Here is a 13,701-nt window from a genome sequence, read left to right on the forward strand (position 1 = left end):
TAAAAGGAACTAACATATCCTTATCTTCTGGAAATACCAGTAAGAAGATGCTAGCTGCAGATCTACATCTCTGATGCCTGCTTCTCTCCCTCTCCAGTAAATGATGGGCCAAAAAAGAGTATGGGAGAAGTACTTACCATCTGGACAAGGCAGACACCCAGCAAACAGTGGTTACAAAACAAATGCTTAGCTCTCAAACTTCAGGAGTCTGACCCCAAAAAGCATATGTGATTTTTAAAAAAACAACTCTATGTAACAAGGAATCATTTTCTAGAGAGAATTCATAAGCAATACGAAGCTGTCAAGCAGAATAATCCCCCCAAATGAAACCACTTTAATTTTCTTCCTATCGAAATTATATCACACCTATTAAAAAAATGCAAATAGTCATCCCTAGGATGAATACCAAATTTCTAAGAGGATTAAAACCAATACACCCTAAGTATCACAAATGTACTTAATTCCCAGTTCAATAAAATACTGGAATATCAATTTATTAAAAAGTTATGTGAACTGTACATACGTAAACTGCAATATAGCTGAAAAATCTGAAATATATAATTTTAAAGGAAAATCATTTATTTCTGAAAATATTTAAAATATTGCATTTCTGGCAGCAGATTTAAAAGAAGTGCTCTGGAATGGGTGCAGTCTCTCTGTCCACTTGTCTAGCATTTGTCTTCAAGGTGTAAAACATATCTGCTTTCTGATTTTTCAAAGCACAATCTTGTGACTTTCTTTCTGACTTGTAGAGATAGAATTCGATTTCCAAGAACAGCAGCAGAATTTTAACAGGAAATACTATGGTCCTTGTCGGTGCAGACAACGCACTTTCCGAGAGTCCACGACACCTTGGAAATATGCTAGCCATTCTGCATATAAATGCATCAGAGTGTGCTTACAAGTTACAGAATAAGTCTTTGATTGATAATCTTTCTGTTTATTTCCGCCAAGGCCACTGAAAATACGAAGGCCTTTTCATCTGAAAGGTTAGCATACATGTCAACTTCTTTTTCTTGTTTCTCTGTAGAAGAAAAAAAAGTCACTATTAGAAGCTTTTTCCATTATCCGAAGTTAATGCAAGTTACATAGTAGTTAATAAATTATGTGGAATGGAGTACTGGAATTGAAAAGAAGTTAGGCAATCAACTCCTATGCAGGGAGGGATTGAGAGAGAGGAGGAAGGAATGGAGGCACACAAAGGTGCTTTAAGAGTCACAGAATTAGTCATCCAAAAACACGACTAAATTTCTGTTCTTTAATGACAAAGAAAGAATGAGTCACTAACATTGTATTGATTCCTGACACAAAAGAGTATTCAAGTGACCCTCCAGTTTTGAGTTTGTGGGTTGGTTTTTTTTTCACTTCTACATAAACACCTCCCAAAACCAAAGAGATTTCACTGTATCCTCATTAAATATGACATTTGTCCCCCTATTTTACATCTAAGTAACAGAAACCCAACAGTTTAATTACAGTGTCCAAGACCAAAGACATGCCCAAGACATAGCAGAAGTCAGGTTCCCAATTTGTAGCCTGTCACAGGCTGGACTTTCTGGGCTTTCTATACCACAAGACTTTCAATCTTATCCCAAACATAGAACAATGCTAACACCTCAGTGAGCAAGGGAAAGCCTCCAAATTCCCTCTGCGAGGTTGGCTTCTTTGAAGGCTACAGATACACAACAGCAAGCCATCAAGAAGTTTCCATACTGCAGTGCTCAAGTACACTAAGTTACACTATAGCATACGACAAAACTACTAGAATAGTACTTTCATAAATACCACTTACTCCAGATCGTGACTATTTATATCCCAGTTTAGCTAGCCACGGGTAGCTGACACAACTCATTAAGAAAACAAACAAACAAACAAAAAACCCCAAAAAACAGCTTTATCAGCAGAAGATCAAGCTTGTAGACACAGAAGAAAGGAATACATATAGAGCTTTAAGGTTGGTGTCTAGCTGTGGAACTCCATCCCTAATCCAAGTTCCACAGTGGCCTGGACTAATTTACCATCACAACACAAGGCTCACGTGACAGACTCCTCTGTCTCATTAACACACAGACTCACACATGCACGCTCTTTTTGACCACAGCACACTGGCAGACTGCCCCACCAAGACACCTCAGGTGAAAGACAAAGGAGCATTCGAAAATAATGGAAAGCACCATGTGGAAAGAAGATCCCAGCATCTCCTATCTCCACCTACTCACATGGTTATTCCTTCAATGGGTCCACATTCATACAACATTTTTAGATTTGGCTTCACACATGATTGTCTGTTTTACAGCTACGGACACCATTCCAACAGACTACCTTCCCTGTGAAGTCAAGTGCTTGTGTTAAACAACTAAGTGGGAGAAACTGAAAAATCCTTTACTACTGTGTTCTCATTTCATACTGATAGAGACACACAGCAACAAAACCCTCTACTTAAAGATTTCTGGACAACTTAAATCGCACATAAGCTCACCTTTCCATGCAAGTAAAATTGCTTAGTGAGGACCTGGACACACAAAGATGCATCAGTTTTTTAGTCTGAAAACAAGAAACTTGCCTTAGCAAAGTAAAACAAATCAAAGCATGTTTAATATTTGGAATGTAAATGATTTCTGCTTGTTCCCTGGCTACACAAGCCAGTATTCTCTAGTATATTGAGTTTGAAATGAAAGCTGAGAAACTGAGTTTCGCTTTAAGTCCTACCCTGTAGTTTAAGACAAATCAGTTTCTACATGTACATTCAGTCTGGGTTGCTCCACTTCCTCCCTCCCACCATGTACAAATTAACAATGCTGGGAGTTGTTCTGACCACAGACACTACGCACACTGGTTATTCCACATTAACCTTTTCTATTTTCATATCTAAACCCCTCCCCTTTTTTCATAATTCCCGATCCAAACAAATCCAGCCATCACCTGAATATGTCAGCACCCAGCAAAGTTAAAAATACTTCCCCCCCTCGGTTACTGTTAACAGATTGTTGACTTCTTAGCAAAAAATCTTTCTCAAGTTTCCCCTCCCCCCGTCCTCCCAAAGTACTGGCTCGTTCTGAGAGACTTCAACTTTAAAGAACTGAAATCTTGACATCAAACAGTATCAGGGATTAACACAGGTTTGCAAGCTTTATGCATTCTTAAGACAATTCCACTTCTCATCAGTAACTAGTGAAGAGCTTGCACCTGCCTGACATTTTATCATATGCTACTCATAGGATACCGTAGTTTCTACAGACACTATTAAAACTTTCCGCTTCACGGTCTTATCTGAAAGTAGTTTTGACTCACTTCCCTATTATTAGCAAAAGACTGTCTTACAGAATCACAATACTGTTTTTGTAAGACATTAAAAATGCTATGTCTTTTGATACACAACTGAGAGGCTATTTAGGTGAAAATATTCAGTCTTTCTGTAGCATGTCTGTCACATCCCCGTATCTCCCGCAACCCACTAGACCCACAGCCCTTAATTTGTGATCTACGTATAAATCAAATATGGACACTCCCCCCTCACAAATTTGGTATGGATTCAAAATCCAAAGTTCCGAGATTCACTGCCCAAGATAGTGCACATTAGTCAAGCAAATGTATGAGTAACACAGTTGGAAATTACTGGAAAAGGAAAACTTGGGTCAAGAAATTTAATTCAGCTTAAGTTTTATCAGGATACCGAAATGTATATATCTTTATAAAAAGATTCACCCCTTGTTAAGTATCGAGTACGCTTTAGTAAGACTCCAGGCCACTCTTGTTGAGTCTCACTTGATGGTAACCTCTTTCAGGAGCAGAATAACCAATACCACTTCCTCCAGCATATGAGGCGTTTTTTGTTTGTTTAATATAATCAAGGCTGTTACCTAGATAACAAGGCAGCCTGGGAGCCTATCTAGCTGTGTATCACAGTCCCACACAGTAAAATAAAAAACATACCACCACTACTACAACAAGAATCAGAATCAGATTATAAATGAAGTTTCTATTTTCAAAATATATTGTAGCATTTCTGACAAAGAAATTAAGTGACAATTTTGACAAACCAAGCCTGCAGTGAGAAGTTGCTATTTTCCAGAGTCATCACATGGCTCTGAAACATGTGATAGGAATATTCTCTGGGTCCCAGCACTCTGCCATATCCCCTCAATCTACATCAGCTTCCTCCTTCCTCCCCCTCCATTCCTTCTTACTAAATCTGCAGGAAAAATAGCTTATTTTTAAAAGCCCTTTTGCTTCTCCTATTCTTAATTGCTGTTGAATCCTGCATCTCTTTGCTCTAATGTGAACCAGTCACGAAGGATACAAAAGAACTAGTCAAAGGCACAGACATAACTGGGAACAAGCACGCTATGTATGAAAAGAGCACAACACAAGCAAGGAAGTAAAGCTACAGATGTCGTGGGTGTCTTTAGGAAGAAAATTTTCACAGCTGGATGGTCTTCAAATGGACAGATTATCTACTCTTGCATGCTATTATAATTCAGGTGTTCTCTGTCCTTCTATTTTTCATCTGCAAATGCATTAGGCATTGCAGAAGCCTAAGAGGCACCAAATATTTAACAGCTTTGCAAGCAGTGGCCTCTTTTCAAGTCTTTTGGGGGAAAGAAGAATAGCACAATCTCCAGTGGCAAGCGTACCCAAAATATCCTAGAAATGTACAATAGGCAAGGAAATAATATACTTAAAGTCTAACACCTAAACTAACGTCTTGCACTCCAGAGCTGACTTTCAATACTATGCAGACTGATACAAGGACTAGCAATGAGTCACACAAAAATCACCTTAATTGGAGTAGAAGAATTAAAGTTGCTTAATATGGTTTTACGCAAACAACACTATCAAGCAGCAGGTTTGGTAAAGGAAGAATATTTCTGAAATTCCCCACTAATTACTCCACACATAGTAGTTAAGCCAATTTTATAAGCCACTTGAAAAGGCAGACATCAAGGTTAACTTGTTTTATAGTAATCACTTACAAAATGATGGGTTCTCTGCTGAATTTATTTTTTATAGCCATGACAGCCATATATATCAACTTTTTGTTTGTTTGTTTTTTAAAAATCTGCCCAATAATCACCACAGTGGTCTACACACCAGAATATAACCAGAGGCAACCAGAAATAAGTCAGAAGTAGGAAAATATCCTAAGCCCACTTATTCCTAACCAAAAAGGTGTGCTGTACTGGTGAGGAGCAAAGATAATTACAAATGGGTGTGAACCCAAGCTCCGTACCAGCTCTGCTAGCAGCAGTCACGGTACCAAGTAAAGGGGATAGTAGGACAGGACAAGAAGATTAAGGCAATCTGCTCAAGTGAGATTCAACTTTAAAAAAACCACAACACCAAACACCAAGAAAACAACACACCACACATGCACCCTTATGCAAAGATCTCACTACACCCATATTTCTAGTCTTCTATCTCAGAGCACTGGCATATTGTCACATTTTGGTGTATGCAGCAAGAGGTTAAAAACATTCAGCTTAGTTTTGGACAGGAAAACATGTTCTCTAAATATCCCTCATGCTTTCAAAGTCTTGCTTTTTGGAGACTATAAAACACGCATTAAGAGAATGGATATTTTCTTTTGATTGCTTAGATTGCTTTCCTCTTTTTCAGGGGACAGGAAAGAAGATTTACTTTTATAGGGCAACCCAACAAGCTTGCACGATTTTTCAAACCAAAGCTGTGTGTGAACTAGACTAGCAGTAAAATCCCTAGAAATGATCCTATAGGTGCTAGACAAAGTCTGGCTTAGATCAGTAACAAATAGGAAAGCTCTGTATTCTGTGAAGCTACATACATCAATAAGCCACTTGCAACGGTGAAGAGATTAGATATTATAAATTTATTCCTATTACACTAAAGCAATTTGCATCCAGAAAACATACAGAAATCAAATTCTATCTTCTCTTTCCACAGCCAAAGCACTAAACAACAACAACAAAATCCCAATTTATACTTTGTTTTTATAGAAAGAAACTTTAAGAATGAACAGATTTACATTAAACAGCAGAGACAACAAGACAGGTTTTGAAAAGTTAGAAGTTAAAGGAAATCACTTTGCAACATGGATTAACACTCATTTTTGTTAACAAATAAGGTGGCAGGGAAAAAACCAATTGCATTTCTGAGTTACGCCACAAGGTATGCTTGATGGTTTCAGTAGTTTTAAGAACAAGATCTTCTGAATATTTATATGAAGTCTTGTTCTTCCCCTCCTATCTGCCTTCCAGCCTTTTTTAGTCTATGCTAAGTTTTGGATTAATTATTCACGCCTAAAATTAATATCTCCCAAACCATAGATAGCAAATGCAGTGTCGATAGGCTCTTAAAAATCCTAAGTGACAGTCACATATTTGAAGGGCTCCAACGTTACTCTAGTGCATTTAACAGTCTCTTTATTGCATAAAGATCAAGACCAGCAGGTCACCAAGGAATCTTAATAAGCCAGGAGACATTCTTTCCTCTGGAGTATTATTCTGTAGAAACATGGGACAAAAATTCAGGTCATAGTAGTGACTCAAGATGCCCTCCAAAAGGTTTCAAGGAACTTTTTAAGCAATCCAATCATCTTAGTCACTCTCTGATAACAGGCATCATTATATTGTTTGTCCTTGCGATATAGAGCAGCGGTACCTCAAAAAAAAGAAACAAAACCAAACCAAAAAACCTACTAAGCACTACAGTCCAATGGCTTTCAACCTACATGTTGAAACTTGATCCGGTGGCTAAAAATACAGACTTAGTTCTTTGTAGTTAGTTCCAATCAGACACTGAAACATAAAACCAGAGGTCTCTACAGATGTGAAACAGTGCCTTCCCCATATTAAGATACCGGGTGTTGGCTGAACTAGTCTAGTTACTTAAATGGTTTGAATGGTATAAAGGTTTGATAAAAAAAATCGTCATACAAAAAGAAAACCCAATGAACATATTTCTCCAGTTCTCATACCTCTTTCTTCCTCGTGCTTTTTCGCTGAGGCACTCTTAGGTCTTCCTCTTCCTCGTCTGCTATGATCTGAATGGCTGTTAGACCTGGATCTTTTTCGGTTTTCTAAGTCTTTATTTACTGCAGAATTTATCTTCTCTCGCTTAACTCTCTCTGTCCGCCTCCTTTTGGCCTCACTCTTGTTTTCTGTGCAAATGAATAGAGATGGTATGATGTAGGGTTGTTTTCATCTTTGTTCTTAATTTACTCTTAGTGCTTACCCCACCCAATTTTTTTTCTTTAAATCTCTTAGCAAAAGTGGTTAGATGTCTATACTTTTACAGAAAAATTACGTCTGCACAATATCCACGGAAAAATTACGGTGTCAGATCCAGAATGACACTTTACTTCTTGATTACAAGCATCAAGCCTTTAATTACTTCAAATGCATTTTGCAACGAGACATTTGCTAGTGTACAAAAAGTTCACAGTTACCCATAATAAGATGGAAAAAACCTGTACAGATCACAGCCATCAAGACAGCCCATTACATGTTTCCACTAGCAAAAAAAAAAAGTTTCTCACACAGGCAAAGAGCAAAGTACTTCATCTTCTTTTGACACTAACAATGAAATCGCTCCCGCTGCTCACACAAATCAAGATGCTGAGTCAACAACGCTGTCAGTAAATGCCACATTACATAGCATACATGTCCCACCAAACCTAGCCTATGACAAGGCCTCATAATACTTAATGCTGAACAGATGTATTGCTTTCCTACACACTAGAGTTTAAAAAAAGAGTATTTATATGAGTTTCACCTGTAAGTTCAGTATGGATTAACGAGCTTGGGTTGAGCAGTCACCACAGTACACTACTCAACACGGACTAGTTGCACATTTGCAGGGCTGCAGCACCATTCTGCAGTATCTATATTGTTGAAAATACTGGAACGATGTTTTCTAAAAGAAGTTGCAGTTAACTTATGAGCACAATACAGACATATATCTTCCTGGGGAACTGGCTTCCTTTTGCTGCAGTTGTCCCATTAATCTTGTACAGACACAGGGTACAAACTGGACAGCAGGGTACCTAGTCACTAATATTAATACAAAAGCTGTATTTCACAGTATCACAAAAAGATTGAGGTAGCAAGCGACCTCTGGAGACCAACCTGCCCAACCCCTCTGCTCATGCAAGACCATCAAGAGCCAGTTGCTCAGGACCACATCCAGACGGCTTTTGAGTATCTCCAAGGATGGAGACTGCACAGTCTCCCTGGGCAACCTGTGCCAGTGCTTGGTCACCCTCACAGTAAAAACATGTTTCCTGATGTTCAGAGGTAACCTCCTGTGTTTCAGTTTGTGCCCATTGCCTCTTGTCCTGTCACTGGGCACCACTGAAAAGAGCCTGGCTCCATCTTCTTTACACCCTTCCTTCAGGTATTTATATACATTGATAAGATTCCCCTGAGCCTTCTCTTCTCCAGGCTGAATAGTCCCAGCTACCTCAGACTTTCCTCAGAGGAGAGATGCTCCAGCCCCTTCATGATCTTCATGGCCCTTTACTGGACTGTCTCCAGTACGTCCATGTCTCTCTTGGACTAGGGAGCCCAGAACTGGACACAGTTCTCCAGGTGTGGCCTCACCATTGCTGAGTAAAGGGGAAGGATCCCCTCAACCTGCTGGCAATACTTTGCCTAGCGCAGCCCAGAATACCGTTAGCTGCCTTTGCCGCAAGGGCGCATTGCTGGCTCGTGTTCAACCTGCTGTTCACCAGGACCCCAGGTCCTCTCCTGCAAAGCTGCTTTCCAGCAGGGTGGCCCCCAGCACATATTCATGCATGGGGTTCTTCCTCCCCTGCTGCATTTCCTATGTACAACGCTGAACTATACAAGAGCTTTGCTCTACCAAATTACAGCTTTCAGCCTCATTTGGTAGCTACCTTATCAACTTTCAAGCAAAACAATAGGGGAGGAGGAAAGAAAATTGACTAACACTTCCAAACAGTACCACAGACATTGCTTAACCTCCTCCACCTTTAAAGTTCAGTTAGCTAGCATAATGTCGTAGCATTCCTACAAGCTGGGAAACTACAAGTATCCTTCAAAACAGTGATACAAAATATCAAATACTTAGTTTCCATTTTGTATTTTGGCAGATAATTTTAAAAAGTAGACATTATAAATCAGATACTTTTTTTTTTTTTTTAAAGCTCTTCCCTGACAGCTGCTTGTTCTGACTAATTCCTACCAGGACTGGAGTAAGTGATAAACATGAACACAAGAAGAATGTTAATCATGCCAGAATGCCTATTCAACCGACTTCTTACTGTGTCCATCAAAAAAAAAAAGACACACAAGTTAGACACAAAAATACACTATTTTTTAATTTAACCATGCAGAGAGACGCAAGACTCACCTTGGTTTTAGATTAAACATATGACCAATTTTATACAAAGTGCCATTCAGGTGTTCATAAATAAGTACAACTCAGCATAACTTCTTCCAAAAAAGAGCATTTTAACTTTCAGAAAACCCAGTTTCAATCAGCACATATTCTGAAATCTGATCCCTTTGGCACCTTTAGACATTTAACTTCAAAACAGGATTAACAGAAAGCTTTCTGTAAGGAGTTATTTTGCATAGTGACCAACACACGCAGCTAGAATATACACAGAATAAATGCCAACATCACAAGTACAAAGGAAGTAAGACTGAAAACACCAGCTTTCTCCCCCCCCCCCAAATTCAAGAAAAATTAACATATTAAAAGTCTACCATGCACAAATTCAAGGGAAAGTGAACTGACAACAGTCAATTTACAGAGAGAAGTAAAATACTCTACCCTTTGCCTCCAAGAAATAAAGGGAAAGAACTGTTGTCCCCTTCTTCCCATCTCTGTATTACCTGTGATGGGTGGTGATCTCTCAGCACGTTTAGCATGCAAGAGTTTTCGACTAATAAATATGTAGCCACAGGGACATGATTTACATGCAACAGGAACCTGGGAAAACAAAAGACAAATATTTCAGATCATTTCAAATTATGACAAAATTCCTGTCCAATGAAAAACAACCTAGTGACTCGCATTTTGTCCTCAGAGATACCTCTTCAAATTCAATCTCTACTGCAAACTATGGCCCGTACTATTATACAATTGTATTTAAATGTAGTAAAAACAGGTTCTCCTGTGAATCACCCACCAAGCCTTTTCTTTATGCAGTTGTTAGAAATCAAGCTTGAAATGTACAGCTGTTGTGACCGCTTTGCACTACAAACCCTTTTCCTCAGACTATCAGGAAGAGAGTGGGGGAAAGTGGAGCGCACTAAAGCAAGGGTGAATTATAATAGAAATATAATTTCTCTTCAGAGGTCTCAAATATCCACAGTCAAATCAGTCAGACATTCCCAAGTTTTACTTCATTTACTTTAAAAAAGATATATATTAAAGAAAAAGTATGAGAGTTAAAACTGTCAGTACATTCTGAATACATTCACTTTCAGAAGCATTTGAAAGCAACTCCTTCAGAGAGCAGGAGCAGTTTTAAACAGGAGGCACAATAAAGCCCGAAGCAAAACAGATGCATTTGTACCACACACTACCACACCGTTGTAGACAAGGCCGGGTGGTTACAGAAGGACCTAGTTAATTCAAAATGCAAATAACCTACCACAGCTAGTCAAAAGCTGACTGCAGGCTGAAGAGTTTGAGAGACTACAGTGCTGCTCCTGATCACCTAAGCAGTCAGGAGCAGTACATTCTCCCAGCATAAGACAATTTAAAACAAGATGAGAAAAGCTGGAAATGCCACATTTACATGAAAAACGGCAAAAATCATACTCTAAGCAATGAAAAAAAGTGATGCTGATAAAATACAAACCTCGGTATCTTCACTTAAAGCCAAGATCTTTTGAGATCTTTTGGAGTAGTAAGGAATACACCATATTGCTTTGATTAGGTTTAAGACTGAAAACACAAACCAAAGCAAGTTTAAACAGAGATCTGGAAGAGATTAACACACATTAAAGTCAAGTCATGTTGAAGCACGACAGTGGTGCAAAAAGCAGGAGTTAATTTCTCAAATGTAACTCTCTAAGACAGGTCTCTACAAGTTTGCCAATGTCTGAAACAAACAGGAGTACCGAACCATGACTGCCTGCTCAATTTTACTGGACATGCAGAAGAACCAAGTTCCAATGTTCTACTGGGTAGGAAAAAACCTGCCAAATTAGTACAGGAATTTGCAAAGGGGAACTTAACCGCTACTCAGAATAAACAAATTATTTTGCTTCCTGTAGCACATCTTAACTCCTGTACTTCACCCTGTGAACAGCTTACAGATAGACTTTTGATACAGGGTTTATATAACTAGAGACTTTTAATTCCCTTTACGGAGACACTGACACAATAAAAACAATTCTAATCAAGGTTTATTGAACCTTAAAGCTCAGAATTTAGCAGGCTTGTGTGCATGCTTATCTCCTTGTTCACAAGTCAGTATAAGAGTACTAAAAAACACTATCTAGCAGATAGTTTGTCTGTATTGTTAAAGTGATATAGGAGTTACATTTAAGCACATTTTTAAACACCTGGGTCTCTCCAATAATTACGTTTCCAGGCTCAGCTTAAAAAAATAAATGTGGGGAAAACCACCCAAGGGGATTGGAGCAGACCCAAGGATTGGAGCAGACCCAATATTCTTCAAACTGTGTTTAACAGAACAATATTGTTCTCGTGTTACAGGTTTTGCATGTAGGTGTGTATGTCACTTGGGGGGGGATTAGGTGGGAAGGGGTTTATCCACTGAAAAATATCAGTTATCTTTTGAAGACCTACACTGATAACATCCTTTTACATAATTATTACGGCAAGAAATAGTACAAACACTATTTTACTCTGTTTAACATTTTCCCAACCGAAAAGAAATTGAGTTTCTCATACAAGAAAGTTTACCTGAAGCTAAATTAAGGAGCGACATTTATTTCTTCTGATTGACTGCAAGTACTTCAGGCTCCCTAGTTTCATGGGCCATGCTTTGCTTGTGAAAATATCATCAAAAACCTTCTTTTTATTTAAAAAAAGTCTAAATGGCAATTACATATCAGCTAAACTACAACATAAAAAGTTTTAAAGCCTAAGAAGTGTTACTCAATATCGCGCTCCAATATTTGTGGCTGTCTAAATATTTCCATGCATGACACTTCTAGCGAAGAAATCAGAAACAAATGCAAAGCCCTTGTTTATGGAAGAATTTAAGAAACGCTAGTACAGGACACAACCACTTAAGAGTCACACAAGAGCTTCCCCACACTCTGCAAAGGGCTGACTGGTACTGTAGGTTTTAGTTTCTTGTCCTTTCTCAAACATTTGGCACTGGAAAACAAGGTCCTATGAGCAATGCTTGTGCTGGGGCAGGACACATATGCACATTAATTCCATGTTAGCCACAGAAGAGCCGCTAACAGAAAATCTACTTTGGCATATGCATATCATGTGTTTTAGTTTTAAAGTGAACAAAGTGAAAGTTCAGCATCAGCTTAAAAAGTCTATAATGTTTGCTTACTTGCTCTTCCTGTTGTTGGTGGTTTGATGTTCACTACATTTATTTTTTTAAAAAACAACCAAAAACCAAAACCAAACCCACCACCACTCTCATATTCAACCTGTCACTCATTTTAATTTCTTCTTTCACCAACTGAATAACCAGAACTTGGCACACAATTTTTTTCCTCAGAAATAGTACTTCAGTGACGTGCTTAACATGTGAGCATTTGCAGTGGTTCATCTATTGCTTAAAACATGAAAGGATGCCCCCCACACAGCTGAACATTCCAAACTCCAGGATGAGTAGAAACACTGTAAAAACTATGCAAGTCAGAACAAATAAGACGACTTTTTTTTTAATCTTTGTAAGAAAAGAAAAGTGGCATGAGATTATTTTTTTTAAGTATAGCTAAAAGAGTGCTTACCAGCCAAGTTTCAGGATCAAATAATAGAAACGTGTTTCCCATGATTACATGTAAAAGCCTCTCCCCCGACCCTGAGCCCCACAGCAGCCTTCTGCAGTGCTGTGCTATTGTTCCAGCAGAGAAGCACTGCTCTAACGAACTGGCCTATTTTTAATAGTAACATCATTACCAGTAAAAAGCGTAAATGAAGACAAGCTCGCGATATAGTAACAGTTCAAATCAGCTCTTGTTAATGTTTAAGTGTAACTAACTCTATTTTGTACACACAACAAAACTGCAATGAGATATAAACAACAGTTCATGAATACATCTGGACTACACCATAGAAATTGCAGCGAAGGTCTCGATTTTGCTGTTTCTAAACTACTCCATGAGAAAACAACACAACTGAACGCTCTCCTGACCAGCCTTAGGCACGTCAGTCATCCAAAGGATAAAGTGCATTGTATAAATTACTAAGTTCATTATATTTTTAATAAATTACAAAGTTACTAAACAATACTAGCACATAAACAAACAATTCTGAACGTCCCTTCAGCATAACATAACTATTACGCTACCCTGCACGAGGAACACGACATTTAATCCGCGTTCCAAGCAGAGGCTGCAAAGGCAACAATTACTTCATATAAACACTGCTGCACAGCGGCACGCAGGCAGTTTGATTCCCCCCTCGCCCCCCCAAACCCAAACAGCTTCTTGCACTGCTGTTGCAAACGCACGATCTGCAGCGGTGGGTGTCAAGAAGCCACCACCACCGACGCGCCAAGGAAACAGGAAGCGGGGCGGCGTGCGCTCGCGC

General features: G+C 38.8%; 1 protein-coding gene across 1 annotated transcript; it reads right to left on the bottom strand.

The window, feature by feature from the left end:
• Positions 1-481: 481 nt before the first annotated feature.
• LOC104071731 (chromosome unknown open reading frame, human C16orf87) lies at positions 482-9,939 on the bottom strand (the record flags this gene model as incomplete). The annotated part of the gene is made up of 3 exons (XM_009572496.1): positions 482-1,024; positions 6,953-7,135; positions 9,837-9,939. Coding segments are annotated over 3 exons (405 nt in total), but the record flags the coding sequence as incomplete, so codon positions are not given.
• Between the last annotated feature and the right edge of the window lie 3,762 nt (positions 9,940-13,701).

Source organism: Fulmarus glacialis, unplaced genomic scaffold (assembly GCF_000690835.1).
Source record: "Fulmarus glacialis isolate BGI_N327 unplaced genomic scaffold, ASM69083v1 scaffold15352, whole genome shotgun sequence".
NCBI lineage: Eukaryota > Metazoa > Chordata > Aves > Procellariiformes > Procellariidae > Fulmarus > Fulmarus glacialis.